The 16,603-nt window shown below is 43.0% G+C and overlaps 1 protein-coding gene across 3 annotated transcripts in view; it reads right to left on the minus strand.

Moving 5' to 3' along the window:
- Window positions 1-1,208: 1,208 nt before the first annotated feature.
- The window catches only part of plekhg5b (pleckstrin homology domain containing, family G (with RhoGef domain) member 5b), a 118,967-nt gene continuing 103,572 nt past the window's right edge, over window positions 1,209-16,603 (minus strand). For all 3 annotated transcript variants that reach the window (XM_064922406.1, XM_064922407.1, XM_064922408.1), the window contains 10 exons: window positions 14,907-15,098; window positions 13,627-13,797; window positions 12,510-12,605; window positions 12,035-12,346; window positions 11,005-11,292; window positions 10,697-10,816; window positions 10,282-10,414; window positions 5,110-5,383; window positions 3,848-4,939; window positions 1,209-2,989 (listed from right to left, as the gene is read on the minus strand). In XM_064922406.1, coding sequence (XP_064778478.1) covers window positions 2,980-2,989; window positions 3,848-4,939; window positions 5,110-5,383; window positions 10,282-10,414; window positions 10,697-10,816; window positions 11,005-11,292; window positions 12,035-12,346; window positions 12,510-12,605; window positions 13,627-13,797; window positions 14,907-15,098 — 2,688 coding nt within the window. In that variant the 3' untranslated portion in view covers window positions 1,209-2,979. The remainder of the gene's footprint in view (window positions 2,990-3,847; window positions 4,940-5,109; window positions 5,384-10,281; window positions 10,415-10,696; window positions 10,817-11,004; window positions 11,293-12,034; window positions 12,347-12,509; window positions 12,606-13,626; window positions 13,798-14,906; window positions 15,099-16,603) is intronic.

Here is a 16,603-nt window from a genome sequence, read left to right on the forward strand (position 1 = left end):
TTTTGTAAATTGGGTACCCAATAGTCAGGTCACTACTCTTTAAAAATGTAATGTAGAATGTGATATACATTGTGTACTCCACTACACACCAAAGAAACAAGATTCTTTGGTCTGATAAAACCAAGATTGAACTCTGACCTGAATGCCAAGCGTCATGTCTGGAGGAAACCTGGCCCCATCCCTACGGTGAAGCATGGTCGTGGAAGCATTATGCTGTGGGGATGTTTTTCAGCGGCAGGAACATGGGAAAGATGAACGCAGCAAAGTACAGAGAGATCCTTGATGAAAACCTGCTCCAGAGACCTCGGGTCCTTAGACTAGGTGAAGGTTCACCTTTCAACAGGACACCGACCCTAAGCACACAGCCAAGACATCGCATGAGTGGCTTCGGGACAAGTCTCAATGTCATTGAATTGCCCAGCCTGAGCCCGGACTTGAACTCGATCAAACATTTCTGGAGACCTGAAAATAGCTGTGCAGCAACGCTTCCCATCCAACCTGACAGAGCTTGAGAGGTTCTGCTGAGAAGAATTCGAGAAACTCCCCAAATACAGTTGTGCCAAGCTTGTAGCGTAATACCCAAGAATATGTGTGGCTGTAATCGCTGTCAAAGTGCTTCAACAAAGTACTGAGTAAAGGGTCTGAATACTTTACATTTTTTAATAAATTAGCAATAATTTCTAGAAACCTGTTTTTGCTTGTCATCATGGGGTACTAATGTGTGTAGATTGATGAGGGAATAAAAAACAAACAATTTTGGAATAAGGCTGTCATGTAACAAAATGTGGATAAAGTCAAGGGGTCTGAAAACTTTCAGAATGCACAGTGTATATATTCATTCTAGACTCTGACATTGCTCGTTCTGATATTTCTTAATTCCTGTATTTTTGGGATGTGTGTGTATTGTTTTGTATTACTGCACTGTTGGAGCCAGAAAGATAAGTATTTACCTGCACCTGCAACAACATCTGCAAAATATGTGTACTTGACCAATAAAATTTGATGATCATTTTTTATTTGGTAAGACACTTTAGAGACATTCCTGAAAGGGAAAACAAATGGTTTTGGTTCATAGTAGATTCATCATTCCTGATATGAAAAACAAGAAACAAAATATTAAGACAAAATGTACAAGTCATAAAATCAAAGAATTTATATATATATATATATAAAATCAAATATAATTTATATATATATATATATATATATATATATATATATATATAAACATAGCAAGCTTAATAAATATTACAAATAAACAAAAACTAGAAGTAAACAAATGTTAAACTATTTAGTTTGGGAAACACTTGACAAGGAGGGTTTTTTGACAACTCATTAAATCATCAATAAGAACAAGCTGCATGTCAGTTAGACCATGTTAGTCTACTATGGTGGTCAATGCTCCTGCCAAATTACTTCTCCTATTAGTGTGGACAGAAAACAATTAAAAGACAACTCATTCATGAATAATATGCAACCCCAAACCATTGTTTTCAGTTTCTAAGTTACTGTACATTAAATAAACACAAAATATACAATGTCTCAAAAAGTGCTCCAAGCTCATCATGACATGGAATACTTTTTAGTGTAGACTGCTTTTTTACAATCACCACATGCTACCTGCTGCTGTTTGTTCTAATGTAGGCTGCAGGTTGTGAGTGCATGCTCACATCGTTCTACATTGGTGCAGTTTCCTCAAAACAACTCCATTCCACCCAATAACCAAGGGTTCATCTGAGAATGGAAAACAAGATCATTATCATCTCATAGTTAAATCATACAACCATTCATTGAAAAAATGGCTGCAGCAGCCCAGTAGAAGATACAAAGCCCAGAGAATACTCCATGTCTTAAACACAGCCACTTTGAAAATGTAATAGTTGCCTGTGTACATTTGAAAACACACAGCAGTTGATAACATACAGTAATACATTATGTTCTGTTTGTTATGGTTGTTTGAACACTTGTAAGTTAACCTTTAGTTTGAAATCTACTGGCTAGTCAGGTCTTTACATCTTTGGGTATGTTGGCATTACTCACAGAGGATGGAAATCATGAAGGAAGTATTTTTGGTTCAGTCAGGAGTTTAGGAAAATGTTTCATTCAACCCCCCCCCCCCCACATACACAGCAAATTCAAAGTGTGCACTGTGAATGTAAAGTAATTCCCTTTGTGATTCTTCTATTTAACACAAAGATACCATTGTGCAACGTGTATTGTTTTGTCAAAAGCGAACCAGGAGGAGTACAAATACCATGACATCCTAAATGCTGCAATTCAACCACCACATTCTAGAGAGCCGGTATTTTTAACCACATTCTAGAGAGCCGTTATTTTCAACCACATTCACGAGAAAAGTTATTTTTAACCACATTCTAGAGAGCTGTTATTTTCAATCACATTCTAGAGAGCCGGAATTTTCAACCGCATTCTACAGAGCTGGTATTTTCAACCACATTCTCAAGAGCAGGTGTATTTCGGGAACTGTTCACTTTTTTTCATAACTTAAGAGTTAAGAGTTTTGGGGCCATCCAAGCCTTTCTTACATCTTCTCTGATCCAGTCCGGTCCATAGCAGAGTGAAGCAGGTAGATCTATGCCTGGGCGACCCCTCTTACAGTCTCCTTTAATTGGGTGGCCGGTAGAGTTACCCCACACCAGTAACTGTCCAGTCCACCCAAAGGTCCCAGCCTTGGCTCCCCTCAACGCTATGTCCGTCCGCTTCAAAGTGCAAGCATTTAAATGTCTCTCTGCCTTTCCCCTCGCAATAAACTGAAACCAAATGCAACAGCAAATAATATTCTTATTGTCAGATAGCAAAACTGTGCAGCAGACACTGTCCAACAGGCAATGTAAAGGGAAAAGGCATCTGAGAGAGTGCATTTGTGTCAAGGAATTCAGTCCCCTCCATGCAGACACCACCAAGTGTGGTTCCTCTTCATGCTCAGATGTCACTAGTTGGTTGGTTGACTGCCAGTGGTTACACCTCCCTAGAAAAATAAAAACACACAACAGAGGTTGATTACCACAAGGACTTCGATATTGAACACAGTAAAACAGATCAAAAGAAAGTTTATTAGCCACGTAAATAGTTGAGCAAGTGTTATAGCGGGTGCAGTGAAATGCTTATGTTACTAGCTCCTAACAATACAGATAGTATCCTAAAACACAACTTTTTATTTTAACTTTGGCTAAAAGAGTTCCTCTGATGCTTGTAATTCGGTAGTGATTTTAGCGCAAATAATCATAGCTTGAATTGTGTTAACTTGGCAGAGACTTCATATAATCAAATACTATAGGCCTACATTTAGAATGACGCATGGAAGCCCAAAGACTGGAGTTTATCACAGAGCACTACACTTTACAACAGGCGAGAGGTTCAGTACACATCACTGCATTCTGTATCAGAAAGTAGGATGGCCCTCTTTGAAGTCTTGTAGATTGATGCGTTGCTCTCATTGTTTATAAAGCTATTTTACAAAAAATCCCGATCTACCTAACATAACTAACCTTTAGACGTACGAGCTACTAACTCTGAAAATTCCTTCGGTCTCTACACAGTCAGGTAAATCAGCTTTAAAATGTGATGATTTGGTGCCACTAAGTCATTTCAGATGGCTGATTGAGGACCTTTTTAATGACGAATGCGTTTGTTGCCTATCGTTGTGTTTTGGACCTCTCTTGAGATTCATATTGTATTGATCTGTATATTATTTTGCAATACAGGGCTCATCTGTGAAAGAGACTTTGGTCTCAGCATGACTCCCTGTTAATAAAAAGGTTAAATAGAAAAGAGCACATCCACGTACATAGAGATAATACCCAGTATAAAATGAGCTGTGACTTACGATGCGGTGAGCGTAGAGTTGAGCACTAGGGTGGTGCGTATCCTATAGAGCTGGGCAAGGGTCAGCTTCTTGTGCTGCTGGGCCGGGGACTTTCTGCTTTTGGCCAATGACTGCTCCTCTGGGCCACCGGCTGTCAACGACTTACTGCACTTCCCTTCCTGTCCTCCAGATGGCGCCACCGCCGAGCCGCTACTGTTGGCCAGGCTCCTGCTGCCTTCGCAGGCCTCAGCTGCACCCAGAGCCCTCTTGCGGGCCTCTGCCCTCCTCAGGGTGTCACATAGCTTACTAGAGGGCATGCTCAGGGTGAGGAAGTCATCATCAGTCTGTTCTGAGTCGAGGTCAATCTGAAACAGCCCAGTGAGGTCACGGGCTCGGCCAAGTTCTGATAGGCTCTTACTATGGGCCAGGCAATCCGCCTGTTCTCTCCTGTGTTCTGATTGTTCCTGGACTGTAGGGCTGCGGGTGTGTATCCAGGAGACAGAGACGTTGTTGTGGAAAAGCTGTAGGAGGTTGTCCTCTGAACGGGACTTGATGTTTCGGCTCTGGAAGCAGTGGAGGCGGGGAGTCACCGGGGGGCGTCGCCGAGGCTTCAGAGACTGAACCACTGACAGCTGGGAACAAACAGAGGTTGAATCCTCTTCCTCTCCTCCTTCCTCTACCAGTTCCATTTCCACCTTCTTGTCCAACTTCACACCCACATCGTGGCTCTCCACCTCTCCCTCCTCTTCGGTCTCCTCTCCATCGCTCTGGCCTGGCCGTGTCTGCAGGTCCAGCTCTCTCAAGAGGGACTCTGGGGAGAGGGTACCGTAGGCACTATCCATGGACAGAGAGCGACACTGAGGCTCCAGCTGACCCTCCCCTCCCTCCAGACCCCCCTCCTGCTCTTGCTCAGGGTCCCGGTCTGGGTCCAGGGGGCTAGCAGGGTGGCAGTGCAGGGGCTCAGGGCCAGTAGGTGGGGTAACTATGCTTGAGTCTGGGCTTTTCTCTAAGGGTCCACCTGGGTCTGTGTGTGGGGCGGAGGGGTCTGGGTGCCCTCCTAAGTCTTCTCCTATGTCCATGACTGACAGGGTCTCTGTGGAGCCGTCCGAATGACTGGAAGAGAAAGAACTAAAAGGTTAGAATGATGAGAATAATTATGACATTAACAATAATGTATAATGTTGACATTAAATAATCTCTGCACAGAACTGATGACCATCTACACAGTGTCCTTCTAGTAGTGCTTCACTCTTCTGTAGCTAAGTAGTGGTTTGGGTTTGTACCTTGGTCCCTGCTCGTCTTTGTGCCTTGTGCCGGGAGAGCTGGCGGTGGAGTTGCTACTCTCGTCTACCTCCTCCTCTTCTTCCTCTCCATGTAGCCGGTGCTGTAAGGTGGTCTGCTGCCTGAGAACCTCTTCAGTCCGCAGTCTCTCGAGCTGATTCTGGACGTTGCAGATGGCATCTACCCAGCTTCGCCCCTGGGTGGCGCTGTTGGCCTGGAATGTGTAGGCTGCCACTGCACTCTTGAACTCATTGAGGTAGATGATAATTAAGGACCCTACAGGAAGAGAGAACAGAGAATCATCATGATGTTTATTAAGTAAATAGAGCTAGTTTGGGTTGAATTGCAGGTGTTCAAATCTTTCAGATAGTTTGAGCGTTTGCTTGAGCGTGCCATGAGTGCCAGAAGGTAGGGATGGACCTGAGTGATCCAGTACTTGAACAGACGTCAAAGCTCAATTTTTAAAAAGAGAAAACTACTTGGTGGAAAGTGATGTGGCTGCCTGAACAGGCAAGTGAAATGCTGTCTTGAAGACCACGTTAATTTGCTTTGACTGTAGTGTTCCATTTGTACATGGGTTTATAATAATTTTGTGTCCCGCAAATGTACAAGCATCACACAGTCCTTCCCTTTCCCCTCCTTGTCTCATTCACGCAATTGCCTTTCAACCGCTCCCTTCACACACACGTGCTGAGTGCTTCCGTTAGGCCTACAGAAATAAATTCCTATAAAAATATATCTAACAAGTGGGACACACAAGCTACAATTTGTGGCCTGTTTTGCATCTTAGTTTGGCATTGATACGTGTCATATAACCGTTTTCAAACAATGTAATCAAAAACAAAGCCGCATACAAGCATGGTTTCTTTTTTGATTTCTTGAGTAAGGCAGCTCCAAAATACAGGTGTTCAGCCTAGCTCAGTGCTTTCTGTGGTGGTGGGGCAGCCAATGGAAAATACAGAGTCGGGGTTAGTAATGTTCTCTAGTTGTGCCGTGATTGGCTCAGTGTTCTGTCACTCATGGGGCCACTACGTCACTGCAAAATCTAAAGTGAGGCACCGTTTGTCATGTTTATAGTGCAAAACATGTCTAGTTGTGGCTTTGCTGGCATGCCAAAAAAAAAAAATGGAGTTTGCCCAACCTAGATTTACATGCTAAAATTGGCACTGTACATTCCTTGCCAAATGACGACAGTTTTATCACAAATTGTAAATGGACTGGTTGATTTAAGTAGGACAATGTGTCCAACAACGAGCTGCCGTTCTGGAATAATTGCGTCCAGTCTGTTTTCCGCTTAGCCTAATTTGCTAATTTCTAGAGCAATTTAGATTTGGTTAGCCTAGGCGAAAACCACCCTGAAACAGACAGGTTCCACACTGTGCAGCCGTATTCATCGACCTGGCCAAGGCTTTCGACTCTGTCAATCGCCACATTCTTATTGGCAGACTCGACAGCCTTGATTTCTCAAATGATTGCCTCGCCTGGTTTACCAACTACTTCTCTGACAGAGTTCAGTGTGTCAAATCGGAGGGCCTGATGTTCGGACCTCTGGCGGTCTCTATGGGGGTGCCACAGGGTTCAATCATCGGGGCGACTCTTTTGTCTGTATACATCAATGATGTTGCTCTTGCTGCTGGTGATTCTCTGATACACCTCTACGCAGACGACACCATTCTGTATACTTCTGGCCCCTCTTTGGACACTGTGTTAACCTCTTGAAACTCTGGGGGCGCTATTTCATTTTTGGATGAAAAACGTTCCCGTTTTAAACAAGTTATTTTGTCACAAAAAGATGCTCGACTATGCATATAATTCATAGCTTTGGAAAGAAAACACTCTGAATTTTCCAGAACTGCAAAAACGACAACCAGGAAATCAGCAGGATTTTTGAGGCTCTGTTTTCCATTGTCTCCTTATATGGCTGTGAATGCGAGAGGAATGAGCCTGCCCTAACTATCGTTTCCCCAAGGTGTCTGCAGCATTGTGACGTATTTGTAGGCATATCATTGGAAGATTGACCATAAGAGACTACATTTTCCAGGTGTCCGCCCGGTGTCCTCCATCGAAATTGTTGCGTCATTTTCAGCTGCTGGTATTTTTCCATGCGATTCTGAGGGGAAAGCAGGCTTCCACGAACTGCATATTAATGAAGATATATGTGAAAAAACACCTTGAGGATTGATTCTAAACAACGTTTGCCATGTTTCGGTCGATATTATGGAGTTAATTCGGAAAACGTTTGACGTTTTGGTGACTGAATTTTCGGTTCGTTTCGGTAGCCAAATGTGATGTACAAAACGGAGCGATTTCTCCTACACAAAGATTCTTTCAGGAAAAACTGAACATTTGCTATGTAACTGAGAGTCTCCTCATTGAAAACATCCGAAGCTCTTCAAAGGTAAATTATTTTATTTATTTGGTTATCTGGTTTTTGTGAAAATGTTGCGTGCTAAATGCTACGCAAAATGCTAAGCTAGCTTGCAATACTCTTACACAAATGCTTGATTTGCTATGGTTCAAAAGCATATTTTGAAAATCTGAGATGACAGTGTTGTTAAGAAAAGGCTAAGCTTGAGAGCTAGCACATTCATTTCATTTCATTTGCGATTTTCATAAATAGTTAACGTTACGTTATGCTAATGAGCTTGAGGCTATAACTGGATACAGTTTTTTTTCATAGCCAAACGTGAACAAAACGGAGCGATTTGTACTACACAAATAATATTTTTTTGAAAAACTGAACATTTGCTATCTAACTGAGAGTCTCCTCATTGAAAACATCTGAAGTTCTTCAAAGGTAAATGATTTTAATTGAATGATTTTCTTGTTTTTGTGAAAATGTTGCTGGCAGAATTCTAGGCTTATAGCTATGTTAGCTATCAATACTCTTACACAAATGCTTGTTTAGCTATGGTTGAAAAGCATATTTTGAAAATCTGAGATGACAGTGTTGTTAACAAAAGTCTAAGCTTGAGAGCAAATATATTTATTTCATTTCATTTGCGATTTTCATGAATAGTTAACGTTGTGTTATGCTAATGAGCTTGAGGCTATAAATAGAATCCCGGATCCGGGATTGCGCGACGCAAGAAGTTAACTAACCTCCAGACGAGCTTCAATGCCATACAACTCTCCTTCCGTGGCCTCCAACTGCTCTTAAACGCAAGTAAAACTAAATGCATGCTATTCAACCGATCACTGCCCGCCCCTGCTCGCCCATCCAGCATCACTACTCTGGACGGCTCCGACTTACGTGGACAACTACAAATATCTAGGTGTCTGGTTAGACTGTAAACTCTCCTTCCAGACTCACATTAAGCATCTCCAATCCAAAATTAAATCTAGAATCGGCTTCCTATATCGCAACAAAGCATCCTTCACTCATGCTGCCAAACATACCCTCGTAAAACTGACCATCCTACCGATCCTCGACTTTGGTGATGTCATGAATAAAATAGCCTCCAACCCTCTACTCAACAAACTGAATGCAGTCTATCACAGTGCCATCCGTTTTGTCCCCAAAGCGCCATACACTACCCACCATTGCGACCTGTATGTTCTCGTTGGTTGGCCCTCGCTTCATACTCGTCGCCAAACCCACTGGCTACAGGTTATCTACAAGTCTCTGCTAGGTAAACCCCCGCCTTATCTCAGCTCACTGGTCACCATAGCAGCACCCACGCGTAGCACTCGCTCCAGCAGGTATATCTCACTGGTCACCCCCAAAGCCAATTCCTCCTTTGGTCATCTTTCCTTCCAGTTCTCTGCTGCCAATGACTGAAACGAAATGCAAAAATCTCTGAAGCTGGAGACTCATATCTCCCTCCCTAGCTTTAAGCACCAGCTGTCAGAGCAGCTCACAGATCACTGCAGCTGTACATAGCCCATCTGTAAACAGCCCATCTATCTACCTACCTCATCCCCATACTGTGTTTATTCATTTATTTATCTTGCTCCTTTGCACTCTAGTATCTCTACTTGCACATTCATCTTCTGCACATCTACCATTCCAGTGTTTAATTGCTATATTGTAATTACTTCGCCACCATGGCCATTGCCTCAACTCCCTTATCTTACCTCGTTTGCACTCACTGTATATAGACTTTTTTGCTTTCTTTTGTTCTACTGTATTGTTGACGGTATGTTTTGTTTATTCCATGTGTAACTCTGTGTTGTTGTATGTGTCGTATTGCTGTGCTTTATCTTGGCCAGGTCGCAGTTGCAAATGAGAACTTGTTCTCAACTAGCCTACCTGGTTAAATAAAGGTGAAATAAAATTAAAAAGTAAAACACTGAAAATATGCAAAAACATTAGCTTGATAATGACAGAACATATTTGCAGCAGAATCATTAAGCATATGCCTACTCACCAACAGATGTCATGGCCGTAATTCATCTATGTTCAATGTGGAATTGTTAATACATTTGGAAAATTCCAAATTCCAACTAAATCGAACGTCTTTATATCTAAAAGACAACAGATTTTGGTTTGTAACCCTTAAATGTTTTCCTTTCAACTCACCAATTAGAGCCCGTTTCAAATGATCACTGAGAATAACTGTTCCAGACTCGAGATGATCATCAGACTGGAAACTTTCTTCATTTAATTCTGTTATATTACATCTTTCTTTTACTATAAAATAGGCTGGGGAAATAAGAATGTCTTACCTGCTAAACGAACATAACAAGGCTATGCCATTGCAGTCATATGCTTCTACAAGCACCACTGCTGAGGTTACTGGCTTTTTGAAGATTGTGCTCCATAATATAACCAGTTGATATTATGGTTTCAATACATTTATCTTAAATGGCACTTGCTTATTTTTATTGAATGAATATACAGTATATTGGGCAACTTAGCAATTAGGATTTGTTATCTGTAACGGTTGTGATAAATTCGACATTGTTGCACACTAATGGCATACGCCTATAGATAAATGCGCACATATGTTTTTCCAGTGCAGTCATTATGGAGTTCTCTAAAAACAATCATGAGCTTACTTGAACAGCCCAAAAAATGTAAATTGGTAGGGATCTGTGCTTGAACTTTTATGACTTTTCCATTGGTTCCATTGCCCCAGACATGCTTAATCAAGCACAGCTAAAGAATTTAAAAGAAAACAAATACTTTGAATACAGGTCTGGTTCAAATGTAGTTGATTGCCGGCACTCACCAGGGTCCTTGAGTTCCTTGCAGACAACATTGTGGATGAGGAGTGGCTGTCTGATCACCTTGACCTTCTCAACCTTCTTCACTGGCTTGGTGATGAGCAGCAGGTCCGTGAAGAGGAAGCAGTAGACATCCATCTAAGGAGGGACGGATGGGGAAATACTTCCAGCTTAATTTCAGGTCAATCATGCTTATTCATTCACCAATCATACAATAACTAGGCTAAATCAAATAATTTGCTCCCCAATCACCCTGGTCATTGAAATATTCTACCACAACTTAAAATACAGTGTTGGGTAGTTCTCAGCCTTCAACAGTTATGAGTTAAAAGCAGTTAAGCAGTTATAACCAGTTAGGATGAGTTAAAAGCAATTCTAATGTGTTAAAATCAATTCTAAGCAGCCCAGCCAGTCTCTTACCCTGCTGTCTTTTCCCTCCTTCATGCGCAGTGCCCCCTCTAGATGGAGTTGTCTGGTCTCCTCTGGTGATGTGCCTCTCATAGGAGCCATCAAGTCAAAGCAGTTAAACTCACGCAGTATCTGAGGAGCGAGAGAAGGGTTAAACACCAAGCAGAAATACAAGCCTCTTGTAGCAAAATGCAGCACAACTTCAACCTGGACTAAAATTCACATTCAATAGAGATTCTCAATTGAACGTGCTTTTAGTCTAGCAGTAGACTTGCAGCATTATACTCAGGAAACCAGCCCTGAGTACGGTGTGTGCTCACCTTCTCCACCTCCTCGCTGCTCCCCTCCACTGCTTCGTAGGAGTCAATGCGTCCAGAGATGGTGGCTAGCTTTTGCCGCTCCTCCCGCTGACGCATCTGAGAGTCCACACTGTTGATAAAGCCCTCCACACACGCCACCATGCTGCTGACGGCGTCGCGGGATGATGAGTCGTCAGTCTTCTTGAGGACAGCCTTCAGCAGTAGGGGGTACTTGGTGAGTCTCTGGTGGGGCTTGGCCAGCATGTCAGCCAGCTTAAGACGATTACACTGCTTATGAGTCTCAGCCCACTGTGTGTGTGTGTGTGTGTGTGTGTGTGTGTGTGTGTGTGTGTGTGCGTGCGTGAGAAATAGAGAGAGAGAGAGAGCGAGAGTCACACCAGGCGTTAGATCAATTACTGCACCTGTACATAGCCCATCTATAATTTAGCCCAAACAACTACCTCTCCCCCTACTGTATTTATTTATTTTGCTCCTTTGCACCACATTATTTATATTTCTACTTCGCACATTCTTCCACTGCAAATCTACCAATCCAGTGTTTTAATTGCTATATTTTATTTACTTCGCCACCATGGCCTTTTTTTGCCTTTACCTCCCTTATCTTACCTCATTTGTTCACATCGTATATAGACTTGTTTATACTGTATTATTGACTGTATGTTTGTTTTACTCCATGTGTAACTCTATTGTTGTATGTGTCGAACTGCTTTGCTTTATCTTAGTCAGGTCGCAATTGTAAATGTGAACTTGTTCTCAACTTGCCTACTTTGTTAAATAAAGGTGAAATAAAATAAAAAAATAAAATAAAAAAATCAAGAGTTGAAGGTTAAAGAAATTGTGGCTAGGAACATAATGAACAGTACTGAAAAGTGTCAGGTAGAATGTACTACTGATGTTTGAAATTGGTTGACTGTGCTGTGTTAGTGAGATACATGTTGAGAGGAGCAAACAGTCTTTGGTAGGCAGTTGTTTAACTTTACACTGTCACTATAAACAGAGAGATAGGGAAGACCGACAGACTGCAACTCACCGTGACGTAGATCCTGAAGAGCTCGTTGTCCCTGTGTAGTGATCTCATGTACTCCAGGCTGGCCTCTTCCTCCATGCAGTAACGGATATAGGGCTTGAATCGGGAGCCAAAGGTCCTGAAGCCATGGTGGAGGTCAACAGGGTTGAGAAGGGTCCTGGCCTGCCGAGCAATTTCCAGGGCGGGCAGCATCACCTGGCTCCAAAGGGCAGTGTGTAGACGCACGATGTCCTGGATGTTACTGAAGAGACGCATTGGCTCCACCTCTGTCAGCAGACCACTCTCCTGCAGGTTCAACAGCCCACACAGGAACAACTACAGGAAGAGAGGAGAAAAGTTGTCAGAATGGGACATCTAGGTAAAGCACTCATATGCCTAACAAATAGGACATCGAATTGAGATGAATTCAAGTGATTACTTAGGACCTGATACAGGGTTAGTGTGGGAATATGGACATTCTTATCTAAAGTGTACTTACATCAGTGATGACTCGTAGTTTCTTGATGTAGGTGGCCTCAGTGTGCAGAAGCTCCCAGATAGCCTCCTGCTGATGGAACTGGCGTCTGGTCAAAGTCTAGAAACACACACATTAGATAATGGCCTCATGTTTGTGAACCAGGGGTTGGGTCAATTCAATTTAAATTTCATTTAATTCAGAAAATAAACACAATTCAACATTTTCCAAATTGAAAAGCATTGGAATTTGTGTACTTCTCGAATTGACTGGAATTTAAATGGAAGTGACACCAACCCTGTAGTGAACACAACACATTCACTTTGCTTAATGAAAACTACAACTCCCTTCAGCCCAGCTTCACACAAAGTTCTTGACTTGATTTCTCTCGTGAATTATTTGATTTCTCTAAAGAAACGGCGCGTTGGGCTCACAAAAAAACAGAACAAAATGGAATTCTAGTACAAGACATCTGTCAATTAGTTGTTTAACCACCAGGAAAAAAAGCTCCATTCTGATGAATCGCTCAGCACTGTTGCCCTGTGTTGTGGCTGTCTATTGGTATGTCAGCATGTGTACGGTCACAGTTTATTATTATTGAAAAACAATAAAAAGTGTGAAATTCAAAATGAAATAGGTTTGTTAATGGGAAAATTGATGGCTACAACAATCAAAGTAGTAGTAGTAATTTAGAAGGTAGATTAAAAAAAAACTGTAGCGCACATCAATGTTATAAACTTATCATTCAATTCATCGTTAGGGCAACAATTCAGTCAATTTAGCACAATATATATTTTTTTCTATATCATCCAGCTCATGACATAACAGCTTTACTGTTACAAGAGTATGTCAAAATGATACCATTCTAGCGCTTAAACACTGATTAAATTGGTGTGATTAAAAATAAAATTGGGGGATTATTTGTCAATGTCTTCACTCTTATTCTACAATGTCGAAAATATTTGACTATTTTCGACATTGTAGAATAAGAGTGAAGACATCAAAAATAAAATAAAGAAAACCCCTTGAATGAGTAGGTGTGTCCAAACTTTTGACTGGTACAAGCATGCGTGGTTGTGTCAGTGGAGTGTGTTTTGGTGAGTGCCTGTATTCATGTGTGTGCGTGTTATTGTTACCATACCTCTGGATGGTCCAGTAGCTGCGTCCAGCTGTCCTCCAGGGCAAAGCTTGTCTCCTCTTCTTCCTCTTCCCAGGAGTCCTGGTGGAAGGACAGCTGAGGAGGAACCTTGGGAAGGCCAAAAATAGTGTACGACTGCAGCTTATTCTGGAGCTGCTCCATGCGGTCCATCTCCTGTTAGAATGGACGCCAACACATGTAAACAAACAGACCCTGGGCAATGTTCTTCTTCCTGCTTCACTACAAAGTCATTCACATGTAGAGCACATTTAGATTAAATCAGTATTACTATAGGAAGGGGAGAGGCAGGAACAGTGCATTTTCCTGTCTATTACAATATTAAAATAGAGCTTATTACACTCCTAAAGCAAAATGTAAACAGGCTTGAAATCCTGCATTAGCATAACCCTCCCTCGAGTCCACTGAATTCTTAAATCTGTCAACAGCTATCCAGCCTATTGTCCTGCCAGGACACAGACCAGCCTCATGTACTTATGAAAATGAGCTCTGTGCATTGAGATCAGTTGGACAATAGAGGAGGTGGGTGGAGGGGGAAGGAGGCTAGTGGAGTGGGAAGGAGGGGGTGTGCCAACTGTGCTTAAGGGACCTGTTCCCTGAAGGGGTTACAGGATGCCCTGATTCACCCCTGCTTTGTGGAGGAGAGGGGCCAGGTCTCTGATCCGCCCCTACCCTACACTGCCCTGACAAGATGAATAGAGATGATCTGGTAGCTGACAGGTGAGTGACAGACGCAGTCTCCCTCTGACATCTGCTACAGTGCAGGATATGACCTCAGGGGAGTGGAGACAATGTACGTGTTTGTGGGGGGGAGAGGAGGGTGTCTGTGTGCGTCAGCGTGTGTATGACTGTGTGCTTTGTTAGGCGATAAAGGCTAATGATTATTGCCATTTCAGATCCTTGTGTCTTATTGTATTATTATCATCATCATCATCATCATCATCATCATCATCATGGTAGGGACCTGAATAGAATTTTGCCTAACACGGAACACCTTTGTTAAACCTTCATTCTTCCAGGCCACTTCCATCACAGCTACTCAGCATATTTGTTTAGTGGAAAGCTGCTGTGTGAGCCAACTCGGAGGCTTTGGAGAGAAGGGAAGTGATCTCACTGGGAGCTGAGTGGAAATGGCCTTCGACCCCTGCACCACACACACACACACACGATTGCGCACACACTAACCCCCCCACCACCAAGCCTCTCCCTCTACTAGTGGCTGCCCCCCCCCCCCCCGATGGCCCAGACCAGGCCTTTCCCATCACCTTTCCGAAAGCCCCTGCTGCAGCGTTGGAGCTGAAGAAGCCAGAGAAGCGGCTGGCTGCACGGTTCTTCCAGCTGTCCGGTCCAGGTCCTACGCCTGGCAGAGAGCCGCTCAGCCCGGCCAAGGAGTCCGGAGACGGGATGCTGGCGTCCCCAAGGAACTCTGTCATGTTTTTCCTGCGACGCGACTGACCCTGCAAGAACCAGGAGAGACCAGTGTTCATATGGAATCCCCACCAAATGCAGAGAAAGAGATGCGACAGAAGTTAAAAAATATGAGAAATACACAAGGAGAATAAACAGGCAATCAAAGGGGATTTTTGATGTGAGGAATGACATCGTCATCAGGAGAGCTGTTAAAGCCATCCTAACTGCCATTCAGACACATACAGGATTGAGAGGAAATGAATGCCACTTCCTGAGACGGAACACTCCTTAAATCAAAGGGAACATGGCAGAACGGACAGACAGGTCAGCTGGAGTCACTCCACATCGTTTCATTACTATCGTTACCCTGTCATTAAGCAAGCCCTGCTGCCGGCCTGTGAGTCTTAAAGACAAGCAATCTCAAACCACTTTACGAGCACCGGCCGCCGTGCAAACCAAACAAACATGGGCCTTCTCAGGCCTCAGTATCTGAGGAAGCAGTTGTTTTTGCCATCAGAGAGACAGTATGTCAGTGCAGAGTAATGTGCTAGTGGGGACTAGGGAGTCGCTGGGCCATTGACCCCTGTTTAGGTCATTACACAGAAGAGCAGCGTTTCTCAAACTCTGTCCTTCGGACCCCAAGGGGGTGCAATTTTGTATTTTTCCCTTAGCACTACACAGCTGATTCAATTTGAATCAGCTGTGTAGTGCTATGGCAAAACCTAAAATGTGCAGCCTTTGGACCCCCCCTCCCTCGACGTTGCGTGCAAACCATTTTAGCGGCCCCCTTGTGACAGCAAAGAGCAAAATTGTTTTAGAGTTAATTTCCTGCAATTCTACACATTTTGCCATGGGGCGGAGAGAAAAATTATCAGTTTTACAACCGATGATCAATGGGCCCCACCCCATTGATCATCAGTAAGCATGTAGTAAGCATAGTCGGTAATTCAACCATGCTTACTACAAGTTTAAATAGCCGGCTGCTAGACTACCTTAACAATCTAAAATAATTTAGCTGACATCGGCTAATTAAGTGACTGCTGATGCACAACCCAACTACTATTCTAACTCTCATTAGTAAGTTGAGACCCCGGCTGAGTTCCCTCACGGGCCTACAGGATAGGACCAACAGTGAGAATGTCCACACAAGAGGTCGGTAAGGATTGAGCAATGGTCTCTAAACAAACTGTCAGCAGAGGGGGGCAATAATAAACCACTCTCTCTCTCTCTCTCTCCGCAGACACAAACATGCCCATCTATAAACAATACTGTTCCAAATGTATTACCTTTCGGGATTCTTTAAAAGCGTTCATGCAGAAGCAAACATTTAGACCAATCGCTGTACGAGAGTACAATCTTTTCCTTCTGTCCAAAGAAATATTACTTCAACTCCATATGGTCGATAGTTTTCCTCCTCTGTTTTAGTATTCAAGTGGGACGGAAATCGAAGGGGAAAGGACCAAATATTTCAAGCTAAATTTCCCATCCACTATATTTAGATATAATCGCTTCAGTGGGGCAAACAGCGAGGCCCATCATCCAGCTCTGACCA

The sequence above is a fragment of the Oncorhynchus masou genome, chromosome 18 (assembly GCF_036934945.1).
Source record: "Oncorhynchus masou masou isolate Uvic2021 chromosome 18, UVic_Omas_1.1, whole genome shotgun sequence".
Classification (NCBI taxonomy): Eukaryota; Metazoa; Chordata; class Actinopteri; order Salmoniformes; family Salmonidae; genus Oncorhynchus; species Oncorhynchus masou.